Source organism: Phodopus roborovskii, unplaced genomic scaffold, assembly GCF_943737965.1.
Source record: "Phodopus roborovskii unplaced genomic scaffold, PHOROB, whole genome shotgun sequence".
NCBI lineage: Eukaryota > Metazoa > Chordata > Mammalia > Rodentia > Cricetidae > Phodopus > Phodopus roborovskii.
Genome location: NW_026126459.1, coordinates 925,208 through 950,641, shown reverse-complemented (window position 1 = coordinate 950,641; position 25,434 = coordinate 925,208). Strand labels below are relative to the sequence as shown.

Genomic DNA, 25,434 nt, shown 5'->3' with positions numbered 1-25,434 from the left:
GGCTACACAGAGAATCCTTGTCTTGAAAAACAAAAACAAAAAACAAAAAAACAAAAGTATGGTTTCTCCTCTTGTTTTGTATGGGGTTTTGCAGTTTTCCACATGCCTGTGGACTGAGGAAGCATGGGGGCTGTGATGGACATGGGACAGTGAGCAGACAGCAATAGTTAGAAACAGCTTCAGGACAATGCAGCTGGCTATGGTGGTGCAGGTTTTGATCCCAACACTTTGAAGGCTGAGGAGGCAAAAGGATCAAGTTCAAGACCAGCCTGGTCTACATAGTTAGACACTATCTCAAACAAGCAAAACAAAATGGCATTGTAGTTGTAGATAGGGTAGAGTGTGTGGGAGACATGGGGGTGCCGTGTCTCCCCTCTAATGAGGATCCCCTCTAGTGAGGATACCTCAAGCCCTGACATAGAACGTACAAGTCATTTTGTTACCGGCACTTTCCTGCCAGAGTCACATCAGTCCCAAAATAACAGTTATTTTATTAGTTATTAGTTATAAAGCTGTTGGCTAATGGCTAGAGCTTCTTATTTGTTAGCTTTGTCTTAGCTATTAACCTATTTCTATTAATCTAAGTGTTTCCACGTGGTCTTACTGCAGAAAGGGTCCAGACCTCTTCTCTCATCTTGACTCCACTCTACTACATCTCCCAGATGTAATCCTAGACCCGCCTATCTTGCTTTCCTAGTGTATTGGCCAACAGGGCTTTATTCATTAACCAATAAGAGAAGCATATATACAGAATGACATCTCCCACCATCTCTTCTTTTCTATCTAAAATAAAAAAGAAGGGTTTTAACTATAAGATAGTATATAACAAAACAGTTATCAAATAAGAACTATTGTTAACAATATTTAGTTCATTAACATTATCAGGAATTAAAGAAAATATTCTATCATCTGTCCTATCTTTTTGAGTCTAAAGTTTTATATATAACTTATCTTTAATCTTAACTAAGGAAAACTATAACCATAACTATCTGTCCTCAACTCCATCGAAGATCACAGAAGAATAATATATAAACTCTAGAATTGACAGAGAAAACTAACTCACTGCCAACGGAAGTTCTTCTGTAATGTTCCATCTTGAGCCTATAGGCCATAGTCTGTCTGGCAGACTCCTCAGCAAAGCAGGAAACTTTAAACTTTCCACCAGTATTAGCAGTTACTCACTTTTCTCTGTGTCCTGCAGAATGTCTAGTAGACTCTTCCATGAAGCAGGAACCCTGTAGCAATGTCCATCTTGTTTCAGCAATCACTTTTCTGTGGGTCCTGCATGTCCAGTTTATATGGCATAAAATCAAACGGTCCAGACAAAAGTTTCTTGCCCAAATAGCTAGTCTTGCCATATTGGGAGTAAACTCCATAACGAGTTTCTTTAATGTCCATCTTCCTTTGTATTGCAGGTGTTATTGACAGGAGCAGTTCTGTCTCACTGTCAAGAAAAACCCTAAACCATTTTAAGTGTCATATTCTGTAAGTCTTTGAAAGATTTGAAGAATGCCAATCCATTTGAAATATATCTCTCTCTATATATATCTATAAAATCCTAACAAACCTATAGGTAACTATGTATACTTACATTTTTTAATGAGCTATATAAACACAATACTTAAACAAGAGGAGAAATATACACATCACAAAGCTGACCTTAAATTTGTTATCAATAAATAAAAGCCCATTCCAAACCAAAGTATTCACTTCTATACCATAATCCCTTTTTACCTACTCTGGCTAACAGGTAACTGTGGTGATATATTGTTTATGATCCAATAAAGCTACTGGAGATCAGTTTGCAAACCCAGCCACACTAGTTATAGAAACTAGGCAGAGGTGGCACATACCTTTAATCCCAGGACTCAGGAGACAGGCAGATGGATCTGAGTTCAAGGCCACCCTGACCTACACAAGAGTAAAGAGTAACAGGGCTCACTCCTTTGATTCTAGGACTAGGGAGGTAGAGACAGGAGGATATGACTGGGTGGAGAAAGGAATAAAAGAAGACAGGAACTGAGAGCTTTTGCCTCTGAGGACTCCTGGAGTAAGGATTGCCATTTCAGCTGGGTAGAGGTAAGATCTACTGGCTTGGCTGCTTTGTTTCTCTGATCTTCAGCTTGAAGCTTGACCCCCAATATCTGTCTCTGGGTTTTTTACTTTTTGTGTTACGGACAACAATCAGCAAGCAGCTCACAGTTCACTGCCAAGTTCTGGCATAGTTAACATCACACAACTATCATGAAGTAAAAGCATTATGGAGGGTCAAAGCCAGGTTTGTGGCCCCAGGGCAGTCAGTGGGGAAAATGCTTGCTGCTCAGGTAGGACAACTTGAGTTGGCATCCCTCAGCACCCACATAAAAGCCAGGCATTGTGGCACAAGCTTATCAGATCAGGGGAAGGAGAGTCATAGAGGAGTAGATAGCCTCAACTTCCTGGCTACCCATTCCAGCAATTAGTGAGCAGCAGGCTTGTGAAGACTCTGCCTTAAAAGGGGTTAAAAGGGAGAGTGAAGAGGACCACTTATGTCTACCTCTGGCATTCACATGCATATACATGCACCTACTTGTGTGCACGCACACACGCATGCAAGCAAGAGGCCAGTTGGTTCTGGAAAGACACTCAAAACTCAAGTCTGTAGGGCCTGGTGTTACAAATTTGTAATCCCAGCTATTTGGGAGGCTGGGGCAGGAGAAGGGAAAGTCTAACTTCAGCCTGGACAATGTGAGGCTGTCTCAAAGAGGGCTGGGGAGGCAATTCAGCACTTGCCTAGCTCTGGCTAGGTTCAATCTCCAGATCTCCAAAACTGCAAACCACTCAAGTCGAAGCGCCCAATCACCACAGACACAAGGCATTGCACTCCAACAACAGGTTATTCTATGACCACACCCACCTCTGAAAGGCCTTCCCAACTCCACCTACTGGACATGAACAGCTGGCAGCCTCTAGGTGGAAGGTGAAGATGCATTTTTGTTTATCTAGGTTTGTATTGTGTAAGAACAGGAAATGTCATCTGCATTCTAGAAGGTGCACAATTGGTTCCTGACTACAGAAGCCCAGACAAATTTTTACGATGGAACTACAAACTCAGTGGCATGAATGCAGATGCCAGATCTGGAGGAAATGACCCAGCCTGAATGAAATCAAACAGGTGGATTCCCCAGTGGGATCAGCAACTTTGTAAGAAGAAAAAATAAGATTCCAGCTCCGTTCCTGTCAGCCAGGAAGAGTTCTCAAGGGAAAGTAAGATGCTACATTCTGATCTCTGAGCCTCCAGGTCTGAGGAAGTGTTTCTGTTTAAGCCACTCTGGTATTTTGTCATGGCCTCCAGTACAGGCTAACTTTGAATAATGGTCAGTATGTACAAATTAACTTAAAATAAGGAATTACTGAAACTTCAAACACATTCATTCAGCTAATATCTTCCATTTCCTTCATACAACTTAACGCCCAAGCTGTGTTCACATTGCCATAGTTGAAAAATTGCTTTTTCCAGGGCAGAGGGTGTAGCAGAGTTGGTATAGTGCCTGCCTAGCATACACTAAGTACTTGATTTGACCCCCAGCACTGCAGAAAGCCAGGTGTATGTGGTGCACAACAATAATCTTAGCATTCAGGAGTTGGAAGGAGGATCTGAAAATCCTGATGTCCTTCCACTTTACAAGTTCAAGGACAGGCTTGGCTTAAGTAAGTCTTTAAAACTGAACAATGACTCAGGGGTTAAGAGCACTTGCAGAGGATGTGAGTTCTGTTCACAGCACCCATGCTCACAACCATCTATAAATCTCTCCTAGGGTACTTGAGTCTCTTCCAGACATCCGTGAGGAACAGGTACACAAATCCCATACACATAAAACATTTAAAAATCTTTCAAACTTAGAAGCCTGGCATGGTGGCACATGCCTTTAAACCCAGCACTCAGGAGACAGAGGCAGGCAAATCTTTTGCCTTTGAGGCTAGCCTGGTCTACAAAGTGAGTTCCAGGACAACCAGGATTGTTACACAGAGAAACCCTATCTCACCCCACCACCAAAGAACAAAACCAAAAACACAACTTAGATTAGTTTAAGATCAAGGCTGTCTCACAGTTCCACCTGATTTACTGGGTTCAGCTCAGCACTTTCTCAGCAGAATTTGATCTTCTGCTTCCTTTTCCTTTAAACTCTTTCCAACTCCATGTGCTTTCGTTTTGCTTTGTTTTTTAAGACAGGGTTTCTCTGTATAGCTTTGGAGGCCATCCTGAAACTCATTCTGTAGACCAGGCTTGCCTCAAACTCAGAGATCTGCCTGCCTCTGCCTCCCAAGTGCTGGGATTAAAGGCGTGTGCCACCAACACCCAGCCCCAGATGTACTTTTAAATAAGTTATTCTTTTAAATTCCAACCAGTTCTCCCTCCCACCCTTCCTCCAGTCTCCCTCACCTCCCCCTAGCCAACCCCAGTCTACTCCTTCTCACAGATAAGGGCTCCCATGAGGAGTCAACATGGTCTGGCACAATAGATTGGAGCAGGGCCAAGCCCCTCCTATGCAGTAAGGCTGAGCACAGCATCCCACCATAGGGAATGTGCTCCAAGCTAGCTGGCTCATGTACCAGGCTTGTATCATGGTCCCACTGCCAGGGGACCCTCAGGTAGTCCAAGCTTCACAACTGTCTCCCACATACAGAGGGCCTAGTAGGGTTCCCTGTAGTCTCCAAAGCTGTTTATGTAGAATTCATGTGTTTCCATGAACTTGATTCATACATTCCCTCCTCCCTCTGACTGGATCCCCAGATCTTGGCATCTGGTTCCATCACCTACTGGATGAGGGCTCTATGATAGTTGGGGCATTCACCCATCTGACTACCAGGGTAGGCCTGTTTGGGCATCCTCTCCACTATCCACTCTAGCTAGGAGAGTCTTAGCTAGAGGTCATCCTTGTAGATTCTTGGGAGTTAACCTAGCACCAGGTTTTGTCCTAACCCCATTGTGGTAGCACTATATTACCTTTTTCTTGGTTCTTCCACTGTATCCCTCCCCCCTACCCCCTACTCAAATTATCCCTTAGATCTCATCTAATTTCTCTTCCTAGGGTGAGCCATGTGTCCCTTAGGGTCCTTGTTACCTAGCTTCCCTGGAGCTGTGGATTGTAGTCTCATTATCCTTTGCTTATGACTGCATATTATGTTTGTCTTTCTGAGACTGGGTTACCTCACTCAGGATGGTTTTGTTTTCTATTTCCATTTTTTTTTTTTTTTTTAAACTGGAACTTTGAAACAGGGTTTCTCTGTGTAGCTCTGATTTTCCTGGAACTCAATCAGTAGACCAGCCTGGCCTTGAAATCACAGCAATGCTTCTGCCCCTCAGTGCTGGGATTAAAGTTGAACAACACTACCATCAGGCAACTAACTGGTTTTGACTGCATATACATCTGAATACTACATTCATGCCTGGTGCCCAGAGATAGAAGAGAGTTGTCAAATAATCTTTTTGTGCACTGTGAAGATGTGTCTTTGCCAAGGTATTGTCTGATTGATTGGTTTAATAAAGAGCTGAATGGCCAATAGCCAGGCAGGTCTTCCAAACAGGAAATAGGAGGTGCAAGATGGATGAGAGGTAAATAGCCACTAGGCAAAACACAAATTAGTATAAATGTATTAGTTAAGTTATAGGAGCTAGTGAGACAAGCCTAAATTATAAGCCCAGCTTTAATAAGTCTATTTTTTTGTGAGCTGGAGGCCCAAAGAAAATGTTATATAGGGTGTTTTATCCCCTGGAACTGGAGTTACAGACTACTGTAAACTGTCATGTGGGTGCTGTTATTTAAACCTGGATTCACTGGAAAGAGCAGTCAATACATTTAATGGCTAAACTATCACTCCAGACTCCTGGAATTCTTTCAAAGTATAACCTACAAAGCTAGGAATAACCTGATTTCCATGAGACAAGTGCTTGATCCCTTGATTCTTTTCTGAATACAGACCTGTATTCTGAATATAGACATGAGATCCACCTGGGAGAATGAGGAACCTGCCCAACTCCATTTTGATGTTGTGAACCATTTTGCTGTATATTTAAAAGTATGTTTCTATTTACCATGAGTGTTGAGTTTTTCTGTTCCCAGGAACAAGACCTTTTCCAAACCATGACTTGATTTATTTTACTCCTTAAAAGGGATCCAAGAGATAGATTCAGGGCTACTCTCTTTATCACAACTTAAAAGGAAGGCAGTAACTGGTCAGCTCTTGGATGCAACCCAACTTTAAAAAAAAAAAAATAAGCTTGCTTCAGATTTGGCTCAAATTGTGGTAGTGATCAATGTGAATTGACATGCTGATTTAAAACACAGGGATCCCACACCATGGGAAATAACCTAGTTATACTTTAATGAAACCAAATAAATACAACTAAAGATCCAGTATCTCTAGCTGAATAAGCTCCTAGGGAAACGGTGAGTGATGAGGATATCTTAACAAACTTCTACCACCCATGTGCTTCTGTGCAATTTGTTGTTGCTGCTTCCACACATGCCCAAATACTAGGTACCCTAGTATGAATCCAGGTCTTTTTATAGCCCTTTAACAAGGGTGTTTGTTTCTATGGCCATCTGTTGAGGTTGAAGAGGATTTTAATTTTCATTTATTTATGTATCTATCATGTGTCTGTATGCACACATGTGCTGTGGAAAGTCAGAGAACAACTTAGGGCATTTGGTTCTCTCCTCTGACCATGTGGGTCCCTGGGACACTTGGGTTCTTAGGCTTTGCAGCAGTGGCTTTACCCACTGGGCCATCTTGCCAGCTCCAAGAGTAAGCTTTACTTCTGCTCAAGCCTCAAACCTCCTTCCCACAAACAGACAAGGCGAAAGAGCTAGAAGAGAAAGTGCACACAAGTGACACTAAGGACAGCTGTGACCCACTCTGACTGCATACTTCAGGTCCCCTTCCCCGTGTTAATTTCCTGGCAGAACTTCCGCTAACTCGGGAAGCTACAAACAGTTCATTCAAGGACTACATGGCTTCTAGGCTTGAGAGCACCTGATGCAGTTCTTCCAAGGTCCAGAACAGGGAAGGCCCAGTTGCCCACAAGTGCATCTATACTTCTCCACGCCCGTGAGTCCTCTGATGCCGCGTGAAAAAGCCCAGGTGGCGGAAGCCCTTCCCACAGTGCTCACACTCATAGAATCTCTTCCTCAAGTGCAGCCTCTGGTGGATGCTGAAGCCCCTGGGCCACCTGAAGGCCTTCCCACACTGGCCACAGGTGTAGGGCTTCTCTCCACTGTGAATCCGCTGATGGTGGCTGAGGTTCTCTTTAGTACGAAAGGTTTTCCCACAATTGTCACAGTAGAATGGCCTCTCCCCAGTGTGAACAAGTTTGTGCCGGAGGAGGTTTGACTTCTGTTTGAAGGCTTTCCCACAGTCATTGCACACATATGGACGGTGTTCAGTGTGGATTTTGCGATGCTGTGCCAAGCGGTCCTTCAAGCTGAAGGCCTGTCCACATAGCTCACAGCAGAAGGGCTTCTCACTTGTGTGATTCTTCTGGTGGCGAAGAAGGTTTGAAACCCAGCGGAATGTCTGGCCACACTCAAAGCACTCAAAGGACCTAGTTCCAGTGTGCACTGTCTGGTGAGCAGCCAGGCGGCTGTGGCAGCTCAGTGCCTTCCCACATGTGCCACAGATGAAGGGATGTCCCTGTGCACCACTCTTGCACTGCTCCTTGAGGCCTAGCTGCTTCCTGCAGGATTTCCCACACAGATGGTTCTGGAAAGCTTCCTGTTTGTCCACTTTCTTCCCAGAGGTGGCTCTGGGTATGAGAAGAACACTCTTCTTCAAGGTAGCCCCTCTCTCTGCTCTTGTCCCAGAATGAGCCCTCTCACGAGCTGAAACCATGTCACCAGGTCTCTTATGATCTATGGACTTTCTGCCTCCTGTGGTGAACAGACACATTTACACAGAACTGGCCCAGGAATAAGCAGCTATCCAACAAAGAATGAAGAAAAATCTATTAAGTGTCAAATCAACTTAATCTCCTTAGGGAATCAAAGAAAAAAATGGCATAAAATTATGAAGCAAATGTGTTCCATGTACACAGATGAGCTAAAACTAACAAGACGTAAGGTGAACCCTGGTGTTCACCTGACCCAGATAGAAGAAAAGGGCCTGGTACTCCGACACAAAAGAAATCACAAGTGTTCATTAAACTTGTGTCAGTTCCTACCATGGAGGTAGATCTGGGGCAGGTATTGAAAGCTAGCTCTCTGCAAATCAGAACCACCCACCCTTTGAGCCATAAGCTTCCTGCAAGCAGAGGCCTGATACACTCTGCAGCTGGGCTCCACATAATGAGCAAACACCTGTCAAACAAGAGAACCCACCCTGGTATGACAAACCTGCAACATGTTAGCCTCTCTCTCTCCCCTGTCAATGGCTATCAGTCAAATCTCAGCCGCCAGTCAAATCACAGTGCTAGGACACTGCCTCCTTTTCTCACCACCAAGGGCCCACTGACACATGTACACATGCTTCCCAACAGAGCTTAGTGGCAAAAGTATGCCACGCATGTACCCCCAAAGTCCCTAATTAGGGCACTCTGTGGAATGGAGAGATGACTCACAGGATTATGAACACTGGCTGTTCTTCCACAGGCCTTGAATTCAACTAAATGGTGGCTCACACACCATCTTTTAATGAGACCTGATGCCCTCTTCTGGCATGCATGCAGATAGAACATAGTAAGTAAATAATCTAAGGGGGAAAAAATGGTGCTCTGCATCCACTCTCTACCAATGTCTATCTAAATGTATGAAAAGTGGCCTTAATCAGTGTGGGGGAAATGGGACAGCCAACCAAGAGCAGCCCACCTTCCATCCTGCTTACCTGGGCAGATACCTTTTTGTGCTTCTAGAAACTCAGGTCTGTCCTGATCTTCAATCCATGGTTCATCCCACTGTTCCAGGTGAGAAATAAGGTCTGGTCTAGGGCCATAGTATCCTTTCCAAAAAGTGAGAAATGGTATCTGATTAGGCCAGGACTCAGACTAGCTCTGGGCAGCACAAGATGACCCCAGCAGCCCTATCAGCCCTTGCAGATCCCCTGGAGAAGCTGCTGGAAGTAAAAATGAGGAAGACAAAGGCTTACAGGAGGGAGAAAGGAGTATGCCTGCCTGAACATGAACACATACATGCTGATACCAAGCCCTTTGCAGGGACCTAGGGGTTTGAGGAAAGATGTCAGGATACCTCCAGAGGAGCCAAAAGAGATGCCCTTGATCAGACACAGCTCATGGCACCTTATCTAGCACCTATCAAGCTCCAAAAACTAACATAAGCTCTTACCCACTTCAGTGAAGTTCTTGAAGTTTTCTAGCATCACATCCCGGTAGAGGGCTCTCTGGCTAAGGCTGAGACACTCCCATTCTTCCCTGGAGAAGTACAGGGCCACATCTCTGAAGGTCACTGGCATCTGACACACAGATGGCTCCAGGACTGCCTGCTACTGAGTAAGAATGAGTCAGAAAAAGCATGGTAAAGCCTGTTCACTGGACACGAAGAAGGGGTAGGGTGGGCAATGATCTCTGCAATGACTAATATTCATTGAGAATCACCTAGGAGATGCCGGGAACATAAGCCTTAGAGATTGCCAAGTTTTTCTTAGAATAGCCCATTGAGGGGGCTGGAGAGATGGCTCAGAGGTTAAGAGCATTGACTGCTATTCCAGAGGTCCTGAGTTCAATTCCTAGCAACCACATGGTGGCTCACAACCATCTGTAATGAGATTTTCTCCCTTCTTCTGACCTGTAGGGATACATTCAGATAGAATACTGTATACATAATAAAAAAAAAAAAAAAAAAAATAGCCCATTGAGTTAGAAGATTGCTCCTTCAGTCCCAATCTACCTTCTCTTCCTCCCCAACTTCCTGAGAAGTAGAATTTAGGGCTTACAGGAATGCAGTTAGGTAACCCCTTCTTATGCAGTTATTTAGCAACTCCAAAGACCTCTTCCCCTGCTAACAACTTGCTTATCTTCATGTCCTGCTCACCTTCAGTGACCTACAATGAAGAACACCAGGCAATGATCTCCCCCACTGTGACTCCTTGCCTTACCTAGCTTCCCACCTAACCACTATATAACCCTGCACTAAGCCACCTCGACCTAAGAGGTTAAGGGCAGGCTTGCTACAGATCCTTGAGACAGATCCGAAGGAATCAAGGCGAAGGCAAAGCAAGGTAAAATTTATCATGGGACAGGCATTTAGTAGACAAGATTGGTGGAGTCAAATAGGCTTTTCAAGGCACGACAAGGGTTAAGAAAAAGGATTTAAAGGGATTTTTAGACTATATTGGGGACATTTGTCCCTGGTTCCCCCAGGAGGGAAACACTGATAAAAAGAGATGACAAAGAGTTGGAAATTGTATCAAGTATTATTATCAAACCTTTGGGCCAGAAAAGGTCCCTGTTTCCGCCTTCTCTTGCTGGAATCTCATAAAATGAGGTCTTCAGAACTTATAACCATTATCCTGATATTCAAACCCTTATCCAAGAGGGAGAAAAGACCCTCAAGGAGAATTCCCACCCTTACAAATCCCCTGCCCTACTGCCCCCACCCCCCCCATGCTGCTCCAGGGCTCGGGGAAGCATATGCACTAGATCAGCAGGACTTGTGGGTGCCAAGAACTCAGAGTTGCTACAATGGTGGTTGTTTACTTTTCAAGCAGCTACAGCCACAGATGAGCTGCAGCAGGCCAGCCCAGGCCCAGAGAGCAAAGGCAAGACAAGACCTAGAAGCCTGCAGTCTTTGGAACTGCTGCCTTGGCTAATGCCCAGTCAAGTGTATGGAAAAACTAATGCATCCTGTCTGAAACTGTTTTAAAGACCAAAAGGAAAAAACAAAACTAAACAAACATTACAAGAGATTTCAATTAAGGATGTCTTACTTCAACAAACTAATCTTGTCCTAGAGAAAAGGGGGGCTAAAAGATCTATGTATGTTCTATATGTATGGTGTGGCCACACTTGCGTGTCTGAAGTGTGATTGTGAATGTGTGAATCTCAACAATAGGTACTACTTAATTTGCTTGGGATATACAAAATAAAAGACATCAGGTCAGTGTCTTAATTGGAAGAGTTGGCAATCTGTGCCTCCCAAGGCTGGCCCCCGAGCAGATCAGTGGGAAATGGCCAAAGTCAACATGGCCTGGAAGTCATAGGAGCCTCTATGGATGGTTCAATAGAGTTTAACAGAGGAGAGAATACACAAATTCTCTTATTTTTGTGGTTAAAAAAGAAATTGAAAGAATGGAGGTTAATGTAAGATTTGAGAAAAGCTATTGAGAAGAAGCCTCAGGAAACTGCAGCCCTGTCAGGCCCCACCTAGAAAGGTGTCAGTGAAATGCAAAAGAGACCACATCAGCTAATGAAAGCTTTACAGGTCAGATTACAAAAAGAATTTTCAAAAGTATTTGGGACGTATGTTACAGCCTAAAGAAATTAGGTCTCAAAAATTAAGAATTAGAAAAGATAGCTTTCGATCATTAAATGATTTTCAGAAGTTATTGAGAAATATTCAATGGTTACATCCTTTTTAAAAAAGCATCTACTGGCGATTTAAAACCTTTAAGCGATATTCTGAAAGGAGATAATGATCCCAATTCACTTAGACAGCTAAAGAAGGTAGATAAGTTCTCCTACAATTGGAGAATGCAATCCAGCACCAGCAGATATGCTATAGAGTATGCAAAACCATGGGAGGCTTATGTGCTTCCCACACAACATAGTTCAACTTCTATCTTACAGCAAGTGACACCATTGTTATGGTTGCTCTTACCTGTTTCCCCAGCCAAAGTGTTAAAGCAGTAAGTAGCTTGTATGGTACAAAAATGCCCTATGGAGTCTAGGAGATATATTGGCAGGGAGTCAAGCATAATACACGTTCCCTATATCAAAAACAGCAAGGTTTTGGTTATTTCAAAACAGTGATTCATGGACAATTGCTTTTGCTCAGTTTTTGGAAAAAATTGATAATCAGTTTCCAGCTCATAGGCTGTTGTAAAAAAAAAATGCTATATTGGTTTTTACTGATGGTTCTTCTAATGGAAAAACAGCTTATGTTATTGATGGAAAATATGTAATACAGATCCACCTTCAGCTCAGATAGTTGAGTTACAAGCTGTTGCAATAGTTTTTCAGCTTCTAATAAATTATTCATTTAACTTATATACTGATATTCATTATGTTTTCAGAGCTCTTCAAGTTTTAGAGACAGTTCCATACATTGGAACTAGTAATCATCAGGTTAAATTACTGTTTGAGCAAATTCAGAGTGTCATTCATCAAATAAAGTCACTGTGCTTTGTGGGTCATATAAGAGCTCATTCAAACCTTCCCCGCCCACTGGCTGAAGGTAATGAGTCAGCTGATAGACTGACAAAAATGGTTGCAGTCACACAGCTTTCATCAAAATAGTAATTGTCTAAGAAAACTGTTTAGTTTAACTGGAGAGACTGCTTGGCAAACTGTCAAACAATATGATGTATGCCCACAATGTTTAACTAACTAATATAGGAGTAGATCCTCCGAGGCCTACTTCCTAATCATTTATGGCAAATGGACGTTTACTCATATTACAAATTTGGCAGATTAAAATATGTGCACATGGCAGTCAATACGTATTGAGGCTTCTTAATGGCTACTGCACAAACTTGAGAAGCCATTAAGCATGTGATAAGTCACTGTTTAAAATGTTTTGCTTGCCAGGTGTTGGGCACTCAGGAGACAGAGGCAGGTGGATCTCTGTGAGTTTGAATCCAGCCTGGTTTACAGAGCTAGTTCCAGGACAGGCTCCAAAAGCAATACAGAGAAACCCTGTCTCAAAAATAAATAAATAAATAAAATATTTTGCTTACATAGGAGTTCTAAGAATTATAAAGACAGGCAATGGATCTGGACATACTAGTAAAGCATTTCCAGCAATTTGGTGCCCAATGGAAAATTGAACACATAACAGGCATTCTTTATTACCGTCAAGGGCAAGGCATACTCATAGTTCTTTGAAAATACAACTAATAAGGAGAAGGGAGTAGTGGCCCCAGTCTCCACATGATACATTAAATCACACACTCTTCATTTTAAATTTTTTGAATGTCCATGAGCAATCTGCAGTGGACAGATTCTGGCACTAGACTATGAAAAGGTCTGAACCTGTCCTAATATGGAGTCAAGGGCATGTTTCTGTTTTCTTGCAGGAAGAAAATGAGGTCCAGTGGATGCCAGACCGTTTGATAAGATGTATGGAACAGAGGAAACCAGGACTGGAGACTGCAGGAGCATAATTATCTTCCCCCACCCCCTTCAGAGGTATTCCTCCAAAACAGGTGAGGTTTAGACCTATTGTTTTTACAACAAGGAGGAATTTGTGCAGCCCTCAAGGAGGAATGTTGCTTCTATACAGATCACACAGGAGTGAAAAGAGATAGTATGGCCAAGGTCAGAGAAGGGCTAGTAAAACAGAAGGAAACAGTGAGAGCAGGAACTAGGCTGGTTCCAAAATTGGCCCTCAGCCTCACTCTGGCTTACAATCCGAAATCCCTTCCATTTTAGGACCCCTTGCTGGCTTCATAATTCTGCTTGCCTTTGGCCCTCAGGGCCATTAAGCGGTTAACTGGCTTTATCCACCAACAAATGACTCCCTGACAGCAAAGCCCATCCAAGTACACTATCACAGGCTTGACCTCGAAGATAGTGGTCCGGGTGAGTCTTTAGAAGGTCACAACCCACAACCAAGGGGGCCACTTCCCAGGGAAGCCTCCTTCTCCTATTGACAAAACTAAAACATCTCCTACAGAGGTGAGCCTTGTATGAGTGCAATGGAGAGGCCACTAAAGGCGCCTGGGCTTCATGGGAGTATACCTGGTTGCATGAAGGTCGACAGAAAAACCCTTCCCTCTTCAAAAAGGCATTGAGGCAGGCCTGAACAATCTCACCTGCAAAGGCTGGGTTAGCTTGCTTCAGGATTTATGTCCCATAACCATCTAAGGGGACCAGGATCTCTGCTCCCACTTATGGTGAGATAATGTCAATAGCCCACCTTCTTACTTGGAAAAAAGGGAGGAATTGCCTGGAGTGATAGTGGCATAAGTCTTAAGAGATTGCCAGCTTTTTCTTAGAATAGCCCAATTGAGTTAGAAGATAACTACCTTGAGTCCCAATCTACTTTCTCTCCCTCCCCAACTCCCTGAATTTAGGGCTTACAGGAATGCAGTTAGGTAATCCCTCCTTATGCAGTTATTTAGCAACTCCCAAGACCTCTTCCCTTGCTAACAACTTGCTTATCTGCATGTCCTGCTGACCTTTAGTGAACTATAATGAAGAACACCAGGTGGTCCAGTTACCAGGCAATGACATCCCCCACTCTGATTTCCCACCTTACCTAGCTTCCCACCTAACATGCTTCAGAAAAAAATTTTGCATCTTGATCTGTCTTGCTGCTGGTTTCTTGTGTCTTCTGTCCTTCATTCCAGGCCCTTTGGGGTTTAGGCCTTCGTTGCAACGAGACACACCCCTGTAGATGTTTGTGAGGGTTTTTCCACAGAAGTCTAACCAACCCTGAATGTATGGATTCTCATCCCATGGGTGTGGTTCTAGTCTCATGGAAAGGAAAAGACCATCAGCATTACTTCTCTGCCTCCTGTCCAGCTGCAGTTCACACTCCTACCTCCACAATGGGCTGTGTCATTTCAAACTATGAGTCTAAACAAACCCTTCTTCCCTTGAGCTCCTTTTGTTACAGCCACTGAAGCAGAAAGCATCCTCACCATGCTGGTCCTGTGCCATTTGAAAATGAAATATGGAGTCATAGTGGTGATCACCTTTAATCCCAGCACTCAAGAGGCAGAGGCAGGTGGATCTCTGAAGTTGAGGCCAGCTTGGTCTACAGAGTGAGTTCCAGGACAGCCAGAACTATACAGAGAAACAAAAAAAACAAAACCAAAACAGAAAGAAAGAAAATGAACCATCATTAGGTGCTGCTTTTTGGCTACAGGTATAGCATGACCTTTCTTTCAGATCATCCATTTGCTATCAAGAAAGTGAGATAATCTTGATTCTGTATTAAGGACAACATAGTACTAACTAGGTGTACTGCAATCAGAGTGTTAGCTCTCTCTAGCAAAAGAAAAGGGGACACTATACTCACTAGAATTTGAACCACACCCAAGTTTGTTTGTGCTCAGCTGCCTCTCCTTTTCACTTGATCCAGGGTCCAGTTAGTAAAATGGGGTTACCACATTCAGGGTGGATATTTCCACTCAGCTAACCAATTAAGAACGCCATGTCCACTGGTCGGTGGTGGTGCACACCTTTAATCCCCACACTTAGGAGGCAGAGACAGGTGGATTTTTTGAGTTCAAAGCACTGATGAAAATAAAGTTGGGTTATGCTGGTATTGTGGTACACACCTTACAAGCTGGGTCCCTCTGGGAAGCAGCAAGAACTCAACCTCTGAGCCATGTACACACCTCTAATCCCAAGATTTGGAAGGCAGAAGCAGTGAGAGCTGCCAAGCTGATCTATTCAACTATTTCTGGGCCAGCCAAAGCCATACAGTAAGACCCTGTCTCTAAGCAAACAAAAACTCTTTAAAATTAAATTAATTGAAAAATTAAATTGAAGGCTGGGTTGGGCAGTGGTGGCACATACCCTTGGTCCCTGCACTCAGGATGCAATCTCTGAGTTGGAGGCCAGCCTGGTCTAAAGATTGATTTCAGGACAGCCAGGGCAATAGATGTTCTCTATAGCTACCCAATCTCAAAAACAGAGTTCAAGGCCAGGTGTCCCAGTATCATTCTGCTGCTGTGATAAAATTCCATTAATTTAGCTTACAATTCCAAGTAGCAGTTCATTGTGTGGGGAAGTCAAGGCAGGAGAGTTCAAGATAGCTAGCCACATCATAGTCAAATGCAGGAAGAATGAACAAATAAAATGTTTACAACTCAAGCTTGCTTTCACCCATTTTCCAGAGTTCATGGCCACAAACCTGTGTCTGCCCATCAAGCCAATCAAGGCAATGCCCCACAGACATGCCTAGAGGCCAGTCTAAGCTTAAGATCCCTCACACACACATTCTTCCAAACGATGCTAGATTGTGTCAAGTTGAGAAATCAACCATTACACCTACTTTGCCTACACAGCTATGTCAAAGACAGTTTGGGATGTTTAAAAAGCAAGCCAAATAAAACAAATCAAAGCAACAAAACTCAGTGGAGCCAACAAAACTGCCAAAGAACTAGTAATGTTCAGAATAACTTCTATAAACTAACGGTAAAGAGAGGAAAAAATTTTATAAGGGTAAAAATAAGCCGTATCCTCGCATTCAGGAGACAGAGATAAAGGGGTCAGACACTAGTTGGAGGCCAGCCAGACTACAAAAGTGAGATCCTGTCTATAACATGTAAATTATTTTTAACAGATATCATTAAAGTTGTGCTTAGGGACATTCAACCTTGTGACATTGTGACATGACTAGTCATTTTCTACAAACGCCCTGGTCTGCATTCTTATCTATAAACCACATGCAAGGCCACAAGTTGGGACACAACTGGAAGACCTGAACTGGAGCTCGGGTAACTCAGGTCCGGGTAGTGACTGCCAACCTCAAACTCTGGTTGATTAAAAGACCTTTGCCCTTGATCGGAACACCTGAACTGGTGCCACGAGCCTGGCTGGGTTTCGAGGCCTGAGAGTAGGGGAGTGGGAAAGTCCACCCAAAAAACAGAAGACTGCAACCCTGGAGGACAGGAGCACAGAGGGCTGCCCCAGTGCGGTACCAGAGAGAAGGAAACCCAAGCGCGAGCGCCGTGGGGATCCAGGTGGGCTCGAAGCCGGGGACTGTGGGGAGCGGTTCTGACTCACCGAAGGGGCCACGTGGTGAGCCCGCCCGAGAGGAGCGCTGCCCCGTCGGAAGCACTGCTCGCGTCGAGCATCCAGGGGAGCAGCGGCAGCAACATATGGGAGCATCTGTAGGCTACAGGAGGTGCCGGGCTCGGCTTTGAGCACAAGCACGGTGGCACAGAGCAGGGTAACCCAGACCTGCACGCCAAACTGGCAACAGACAACTGCCGAGCTTCCTTCAGTTCTCGGTCCGATTGCTCGCCGCCCTAACTTCAACTCTCTAGCGGAATTACGCCAGAAGCAGCTTCCGGCAACTCTAGGAGCTGCTACTCAATGGTCAACGCCATGAAACTACGGGAAGTCGTTTGCGCTGAGCTTCCCCAGAAGGCCCGCCCTCCGGAAGCCCGGCCCTTAGAGACGTTTACCAATTTGATGTACACCTGTGTGCTTCACTTGCTTGCCCTTGTCCTGCTGTCCCTCCATCGTGGAGGCTGGCTGCTTTGTAGTGCTCCTGAGCCCTCTAGGAGGTTTTTGGGTTTTTGTTGTTGTTGTTTGTTATCGTGGAATAATAAGGATGGGGGGAACAGGCTGAATAGATGCTTATTCAGGGAGAAATAACTTACAATAGACACAGATGAACGCCAGCAGGTTCCTGGTCCCAAGGATGCCTCTGGATGCTCTCTGTCCTCAAGTAAGAGAGCAGGGGGGAGGCTTCCCCAGACTTCGTTCCCCAGGTAAAGTGGGCATCTGTCTCCACCCCCAATGAGCATGGTCAGTGCAACAGTCACAGACAGAGTGAATATCTCACTATAAATTCCCCTTTTAGTCTAAAAAAAAAAAAAAAAGATTTAGGCTTATAAAAAACTATATACAAAACAGTGAATAACAAGTATGCTCTAAAAGGAAAATTGAAGCTGGGCATTGGTGGTCCATGCCTTTAATCCCAGCACTCAGGAGGCAGAGGCAGGTGGATCTCTGTGAGTTCGAGACCAGCCTGGTCTACAAGAGCTAGTTCCAGGACAGCCACAGAGAAACCCTGTCTCGGAAAAAAAAAAAAAAAAAAAAAAAAAAAAGGAAAATCGAGAACATCCAAACTTAAAATCTACATGTCTAGTCCTAGGGTGAAGGCATAACAGAGTTTACAACAGAGTTGTCCTAAGATGGAAAGCTTAAGTCTAGTACCTAGTATTTCTAACTAGGAGAGAATAATAATTATGATATTCTAATCTAATCTTCAACCTCGTCAAAGACCTGAGAAGGAAGATAACAATACTAGGGTAGGCAGGAAGTGCAGATGGGCAACTTCCAAATTGTGCAGCCAGGACAGAAACAGCAAGCTACCTAGACAGTGTTTTTGAGACACAGTTTCTCTGTGTAGCTCTGGCTGTCCTGGAACTCAGATCCGCCTGCTTCTGCCTCCCAAGTGCTGGGATTTAAAGGCATGTGCTACCACGCCCGACTTCACTTTTAAATATGATAAAGTACAAGTAATAACACAACATCCATTTCTAACCTGATGAGTGTACCCGCAGTTTTTCTGTTTGCATCTTGAAAGCATGTTATCATGCAAATCAGAAATGTTTCTACCCAAAGAACTTTCCTCCAATTCCTCTCGTTCGTACAGTTTGGAATTTGTCCTAGGACCTTCTCAATCCGATATTTGCCAGGTTCATTCATGTGGCGGTTTGAGTCAGGATTTCATACATCATTCTATTCAGTCATCGGTCAATGGACACTTGGGCAACCATGATGCTAAATTTAATTCTAAAGATCCAAACGTTGTAATTCTAGTTTAGGCAACACTTCATTCCAGAAAATCATATAGTCCCATGAACTGAGTAGATGTCTGTTTTACAAAGAGAGAAATTAGGTCTAAAGGAAAGAAAGAAAATGGCAGAAGCAGGTTGGTCTTGTTAGAGTTACTTACTTTCTAAGGCAGAGACTGACAATAGGGAAAAAAAAAAAAAAAAAAACAACTGCAGGGAAAATGGGTTAGTCCAGGTTGCTTTTCTGCCAGGATTAAAGCAGAGTAAACTCCACTATCATGCTCACTGAAACCCAACCTCTTCTGATTTCCCAAAAGGTCAGATAACAACCTAGTTTCCTTTGATGCCTGACATTTTGCTGGGTCTGGTCAGCTAAGGGTCCAGTGAAGGAGCCTAGTGACAAACAAAGGGTTTCTGTGGATTTTGTTGAACAAGGGTGTTATGAAGATAGGTGTACATTATCTGTTTGCATTCACTTCTTTGGGCTATGTATTCAGGAATAGCATTTCTGGAATTTTCTATGGTTGACTTGTTAAGGAATCGGCACTGTCTCTACATCAGACGAACCTGTGCTCTGAGCAGCAGACCTGAGATATTCAAATCCTTCATCCTTATCAACCATTTCTTATTTGGAGTTGTTTCTGGGTTTTTTGTTTAGCTTAAATTGTAACCATCATACTTGATTTAAAGTGGTATGTTGTTGGAAACCCTTATCTTGGTGTTGCACAAAGTAGTAAGAACAAAGCCAAAGTAGTTTGGCAAGATAATTTGTTTTTGTAAGAAGGGTATGCCAGAACCCAAATCCAACTAGTATAGTAAGTAGACCTAGGCAAGAAGTTTACCTGGTAATTCTAATGCAGGTGGTAATTGTGTCTTTTTTCTATTGGCTGGGATCCACCTTACAACCTTTTGCAATTGGTTTGTCTTAAAGGAATCAGTGCAGAGGAAATGAAGTGAGAATAATCAGCCATTTCAAGATGCCAAATTCCCAGAATGCAGCAGGGCCTTTGTGTAAATATGTTTTAACAGGTAGGAGAAACGAAAATGTTTGCATAAAAGTTTTACAGGGTAAGATTGAAGGTAAAGGAGAAACCCTCTCTCAAAAAACATAACAAAACAAAGAGATCTGGAGAGATGGCTCAGTGGTTAAGAGCACTGGCTGCTCTTCCAGAGGTCCTGAGTTCAATTCCCAGGAACCAGAAGTGGCTCACTACGATCTGTAATGAGATCTGGTGCCCTCTTCTGTCATGCAGGCAAAACACTGTGTACATAATAAGTCTTTAAAAACAAAAGAGCCAGGCATAGTGGTGCAGGTCTTTAATCCTAGAATTTGGGATGCAGAGGCAGGTGGATCTCGAGTTTGAGACCAGCCTGGTCTACATAGCAAACTCCTGGACAGCCTGAGCTACATGATAGAAAGGCCTTTCTGGGGTAAACAACAACAAAACAAAACAAAAGAACCCAGAAGATATGATGATGAAGACTTTAAAAATATTATCTGAGGACTGGAGAGGTGGCTCAGAGATTAAGAACACTAGCTATTCTTCGAGTAGAGGTCCTGAGTTCAATTGCCAGCACACATGTAAGGAGTAAGGTTTTTCCTCCCGCCGCTGGTCTGGTCCTGCCGCCACGCCAGCCCCAATTAACACACTGAGACTCTGTATTTGATATAATTCTGTTGGCCCTACTAGTTTCTTATCGGCTAGCTCAGTCTTAATTATTAACCCATTTCTATGTATTTCCCTGTGGTTTCACCTACCGGGGAGTGGGGCAGGCATCTGGTCTCCTCTTTCCTCCTTTTCTTCTAGTCCCTCCTATCTTCCTTTCCTATTGGCCAACAGTGCTTTATTCATTAACCAGTATGAGAAATATATACAGAATGACATCTCCCATCATCTCTTTTCTGTCTAAAATAAAGAGAAGAGTTTTAACCTTAACATAGCAAAATATATAACATAACAGTTATCAAATAAGAATCACAGTTAACAATATTAAGTTCATTAACATTTAGCAAGATTTAAGAAAATATCCCATCATCTATTCCATCTTTGTGAGTCTAAAGACATATATGTAACTTATCTTTAAACCTAACTAAGGAAAACTATAACCATAACTATTTGTCTTCAACTCCTTCAAAGACCACAGAAGGATAGTATATAAACTCTAGAAATGACAGAGACAACTCACTGTCTGTTCAGTCACCCGAAGTTCTTTTGTAATGTTCCATCTTCAGCCCATAGGCCATAGTGTGTCTGGCAGACTCTTCAGCAAAGCAGGAAACTTTAAACTGTCTTCTTGTATTGGCAGTTTGTCAGTCATTTTTCTCTGTGTCCTGCAGAAGCTCTGGCAGACTCTTCCATGAAGCAGGAACTCTGTAGCAATGTCCATCTTGAATCAGCAGTCACATTTTTGTGGGTCCTGCATGTCCAGTTTATACAGCATAAAGTCAAACAGTCCAGACAAGAGCAGTATCTTGTCTAAAAGGCTAGTCTTGCCATATTGGAGGCAAACTCCATAACGAGTTTCTTCAATGTCCATCTTCCTTTCTGACGAAGGTCGTGTTCCCAGGAACAACTATGTCTCACTGTCAAGAAAAACCCTAAATAATTTTAAATGCCATATTCTGTAAGTCTTTGAAAGGTTTGAAGAATGCCTATCCATCTCAAATACATATCTGTATATCTAGAAATCTTAACTAACTTAACTATAATATCTGGCTATCATAGGTACTATCTATAATCTGTATTGAATTATACATTACATTTCTAAATGAGCTATATAAACACAATACCTAAACAAAAGGAGAAATATACACATCATAAGATTGACCTTAAATTGTATCAATAAATGAAAATCCATTCCAAAACAAAGTATTCATATCTATACCATAATTCCCTTTTTACCTTTAAAAAGATTTGGCTGTGATCATTAACCATTTATAACCAACCCCATTTAAATGAAAACAAACATTTATAAACAATATTTGGAATTTGGGTGTTGTTCTTTCCAAACTACTTCCTGCTGGTAAAGGGCAATGTCATGGGGGAATCCTAAGAAGACACAGAAATCCTGGTTGTAGTGTGCAAGGCTGCTTTGTCCAAGCTATTTTGAATGTTGGATCACCAGCGACTCTGTTTCAGGGGGCCTGGCTTGATCAAACCACATTAGTCTGGAAGGAATCCACAGCTTTTCATTTTCTGTGGAAACAAAAATAGAAATCCTTTTCCCCAGTAACTTGTCCTTGAACTTAAATTTTGAAGTCAAAGCATTTTTAAAATATAGAAATTGAATTAATCCAGCAGTATTTCCTTTGACAGTTGTTTCCTCAGTATAAAGACAATATAATGCCATACCGTTATACAGATTCTCTCTGAGCTTTTCATTTTTACGTGGCTTTATTATTACTCTCTTTCTTCTATTTTTTCATTTTTTGAGACAGAGTTTCTCTGTGTAACTTTGATCTGTCCTGGAATTCACTTTGCAATTACAGAGATCTGCTTGCCTCTGTCTCCCGAGTGCTGGGATTAAAGGCATGTGCCACCACACCCAGTTCCTCTTTGTCTTTTTAAAACCATTTTATTTTTTTTTTCCTCCCATGACTAGGTATATTTTAAAACACACTGTAAACCTTTAGCGGGTTTTCTTAATGTGAATCTGTCTTTACTGTAAATCTTTATCTTTTTTTGGCCATGAGTCTTTTATCTGGTAAACAACATTGCTAAAATGGAAGTCATTGTTGTTTCTGCCCAGGTTTATCAAAGATGGTGGCAGCTATTTTACCGCCAGCAGTGAGAGCTGTGCTTACTGCCTTGGTCTGCACTGCCATCCAGCCCCATGCTGCTGACTTGGAGATGTGGTCACTGCCATTGCAAGCTCTCGTACACACCAATAAATTGTTAGCAGTGCTTCTTAAAAGCCTTGTGTTTTTTTTCTTTTCTTTCTTTTTTTTTTTTTTTTGCCGCTTATGCTGAGTCAGGAATCTCCCTTAAAGGAGCCGTGCAAATATCTGCTTGCCTCTGGCAAAGCAGAGTCCAACCGAGAAAAATGCTGCTACCAAGAAACCTTGCTTGTCTGTGTTCTTTTGTTTCTAAAACCCCCTTTTTAAAGCTTCTGTTAAATTTGAAGTGGAAGTTCTTACTAGCCACATGGGCGCCTTATGTAAGGAGTAAGGTTTTTCCTTCCTCCGCTGGTTTGGTCCTGCCGCCGCGCCAGCCCCAATTAACACACTGTGACTTCTGTATTTGATATAATTCTGTTGGCCCGTTACTAGTTTCTTATCAGCTAGCTCTGTCTTAATTATTAACCCATTTCTGTTAATCTAGTATTTCCACTTGGTCTTCTCTTACCTGGGAGCCAGCCGGCATTCTGCTTTCTCCAGACTCTCCATCTTGACTCCTCCTTACTCCTTCCTCTTTCCTCCTCGTCTCATAGTTCTGCCTATCTAGCTTTCCTATTGGCCAACCAATATGAGAAACCAGTATGAGAAACATATACAGAATGACATCTCCCATCACACCCACATGGTGACCACAACCATCTGTAATGAGATCTGGTGCCCTCTTCTGGCCTGCAGGAGGAACAATGTATACATAATAAATAAATTTAATTAAAAAAAATTATCTGTTGGCAGGCAAGCTATTTTTTCTTTTGTGAGATAAGGTCTCACTATGTAGTTCTTGTTGGCCTGGAAGGTAGGCCAGACTGGTTTTGTCTGCTTTATTCATTTACCAATAGTGACTTTTAAAAGAGTTCAGTTTTAAGGTTCAAGGAGGACACTGAGATGAATTATCCTTTTATAAAAGATTAGAAGAAAGATTAATGCCATAGACAGACAAACCGTAGCATGTAAGGAGCTCTGTGGAGCATTCAGGCCTATAAGGCCAAGTAGGGTCCCTTTCTTACAGGTGTCAGAGGGTGAGAAGTAGATTAAGTTTCCTTTATTTATTTATTTATTTTGGTTGTGGTTGGCCATTTTTTTAAAGTTTTTAAAAATTTATTTAATGTGTATAGGTGTTTTCCCTACAAACATGTCTGTGTACCACATGCTTGGCTTGTGCCCAAGGAGCCAGAAAAGCTGTCAGAACTAGAGTTACAGATGACTGTGAGCCATTATATGATTGCTGGGAAATGAACCCCCAGTTCCTTTGGCAAAGTAGTCCAGGCAATTAACCTGAACTCAGGTTTTTGTTTTGAGTGCTGGGATCAAAGGTGTGCACCACCACTGCCTGGCCTCTGAATTTAGCTTTAACATGCATACACACACAGGTGTGGGGAAAGGGACTTTTGAAGTATGTTAGCTTTTCATTGCTGTGGCAACGTATCAGAAACCGACATGAGGATTTGTTTTTGCTCAGTTTCAAAAGGTTTATTTAGTCTATGGAGTTTGCTTCACTGGTGTGAGGTTGTGGTGAGACAAAACACCACTGATAGCAGGAACAGGTAATGAAGAGGGCTGCTCACATCATGGCAGCCAGGTAGTAGAGAGACAGTAAGGGGGAGGGAGATAACCCTCTCTCAAGACTTTCTCTAACCCAGCTCCACCTAGTAAGAGCCATTCAGGTTTTAGGTGGGAACCACCCTGCCCAGTTTGGAAAAGTCACTTTAATTTTTATTTATTATGTGTATGGGTGTTTTGCCTACATATATCTGTATATCACATTCATTTCTGGTGCCCATGGAAGCCAAAAGGCATTGGATCCCCTGGAACTCAAGTCATAGACTGTTATAAGCTACCAAGTGGGTGCTGGGAATCAAACCTGGGTCCTCTGGAAGAGCAGCCAGTGTTCTTAACCGCTATCTCTTCAGCACCTTGGTAAGCTGCTTTGCAAAAGACCTATATAAAGGTTAGGCATGGTGTCACACACCTTTAATTCCAGTGTTCAGAAGGAAGAGACAGGTGGATAACTGTGGGTTTGAGTCAAATCTAGTCTACATTGTCAGGTCCATGCCAGCCAGAGCTGTACAATGAGACTCTCAAAAAACAAGCAATAAAACTAAAACTGCACAAGTTGGGCATAGTAGCCCATACCTGTAATTTCAAGGCTGACACAGAAATATCACTTAAGACCAGCTGAGCCACATGGTAATACCAGCTCAAAACACAAAACAAAACAGAATCAAGAATGACTGACAATATCAAGTATTGGCAAAGACAGGGAGCATACACATACTAGCAGGAACATAGGACAGTATACATGAGAGTTCTGTACAGCAACTTCTTATAAAACTAGAAAAGTACTTATTCCAACAGACTGAAATGTGCATCCTATTTTGAAATCCCCAAAGGCGAGGCTTTGGGAAGTGACTGAATTTTAAGTGGAAGCTTCATGACTAGGACTTCTGCCCTTACAAGAGGCTAGAGAAATCTCCCTACCTCCGTTCTGCTATGCTAGGGTGCAAAGAGAAAGCATACACCCATGAATGCCTCATTAGACCTTGGGTCTCGCAGACTCCAATACTTTGCAAAATACATTCCTACTGTCTATAAGCCACCCACTCAATTTACATTACTTTGTTGTAGTCACCTAAGACTGAGATACTTATAACCTGTGATAAAAGTTGTTTACTGGAAAGAAACACACATATGTAAATGAATGTTTTTACACAAATGCTCATAGCAGTTTATTTTTGAGTTTGCACACTGGAAACCCAATTTCCATAAGCAAATGAATTAGTGAGCACATGATGACCTAGCCATACAATGGGCAAAGAGAACTACTAATGCAAAGTTATTTGACAGAGTTTAAAAACGCTTTGGTCTCATGCCAAGGTGATCAAAGTCGGATACAAGGGCACCTACCT

At 42.8% G+C, this 25,434-nt stretch overlaps 1 protein-coding gene across 2 annotated transcripts; it reads right to left on the bottom strand.

Moving 5' to 3' along the window:
- Nucleotides 1-6,345: 6,345 nt before the first annotated feature.
- Nucleotides 6,346-17,073, bottom strand: Znf707 (zinc finger protein 707). 2 transcript variants are annotated; one of them, XM_051189150.1, is made up of 4 exons: nucleotides 16,889-17,073; nucleotides 9,318-9,474; nucleotides 8,860-8,973; nucleotides 6,346-7,910 (listed from the first exon to the last, which is right to left on the bottom strand). In XM_051189150.1, the coding sequence occupies exons 1-4, from the start codon at nucleotides 16,991-16,993 to the stop codon at nucleotides 7,075-7,077; spliced, it is 1,212 nt and encodes a 403-aa protein (XP_051045107.1). In that variant the 5' UTR covers nucleotides 16,994-17,073; the 3' UTR covers nucleotides 6,346-7,074. The 2 variants fall into 2 exon arrangements, with proteins under 2 accessions (XP_051045107.1, XP_051045108.1); XM_051189151.1 differs by having other exon boundaries at nucleotides 9,318-9,477; nucleotides 16,889-16,946.
- Between the last annotated feature and the right edge of the window lie 8,361 nt (nucleotides 17,074-25,434).

Coding starts and splice junctions, on each gene's coding strand:
- Znf707 (XM_051189150.1), bottom strand. CDS start 16,993: ATGCTCCCATATGTTGCTGCCGCTGCTCCCCTGGATGCTCGACGCGAG. Junction 9,475..16,888: donor CTCACCACGTGGCCCCTTCG/GTGAGTCAGAAC, acceptor CTTACTCAGTAG/CAGGCAGTCCTGGAGCCATC. Junction 7,911..8,859: donor ACAAAAAGGTATCTGCCCAG/GTAAGCAGGATG, acceptor TGTTCACCACAG/GAGGCAGAAAGTCCATAGAT.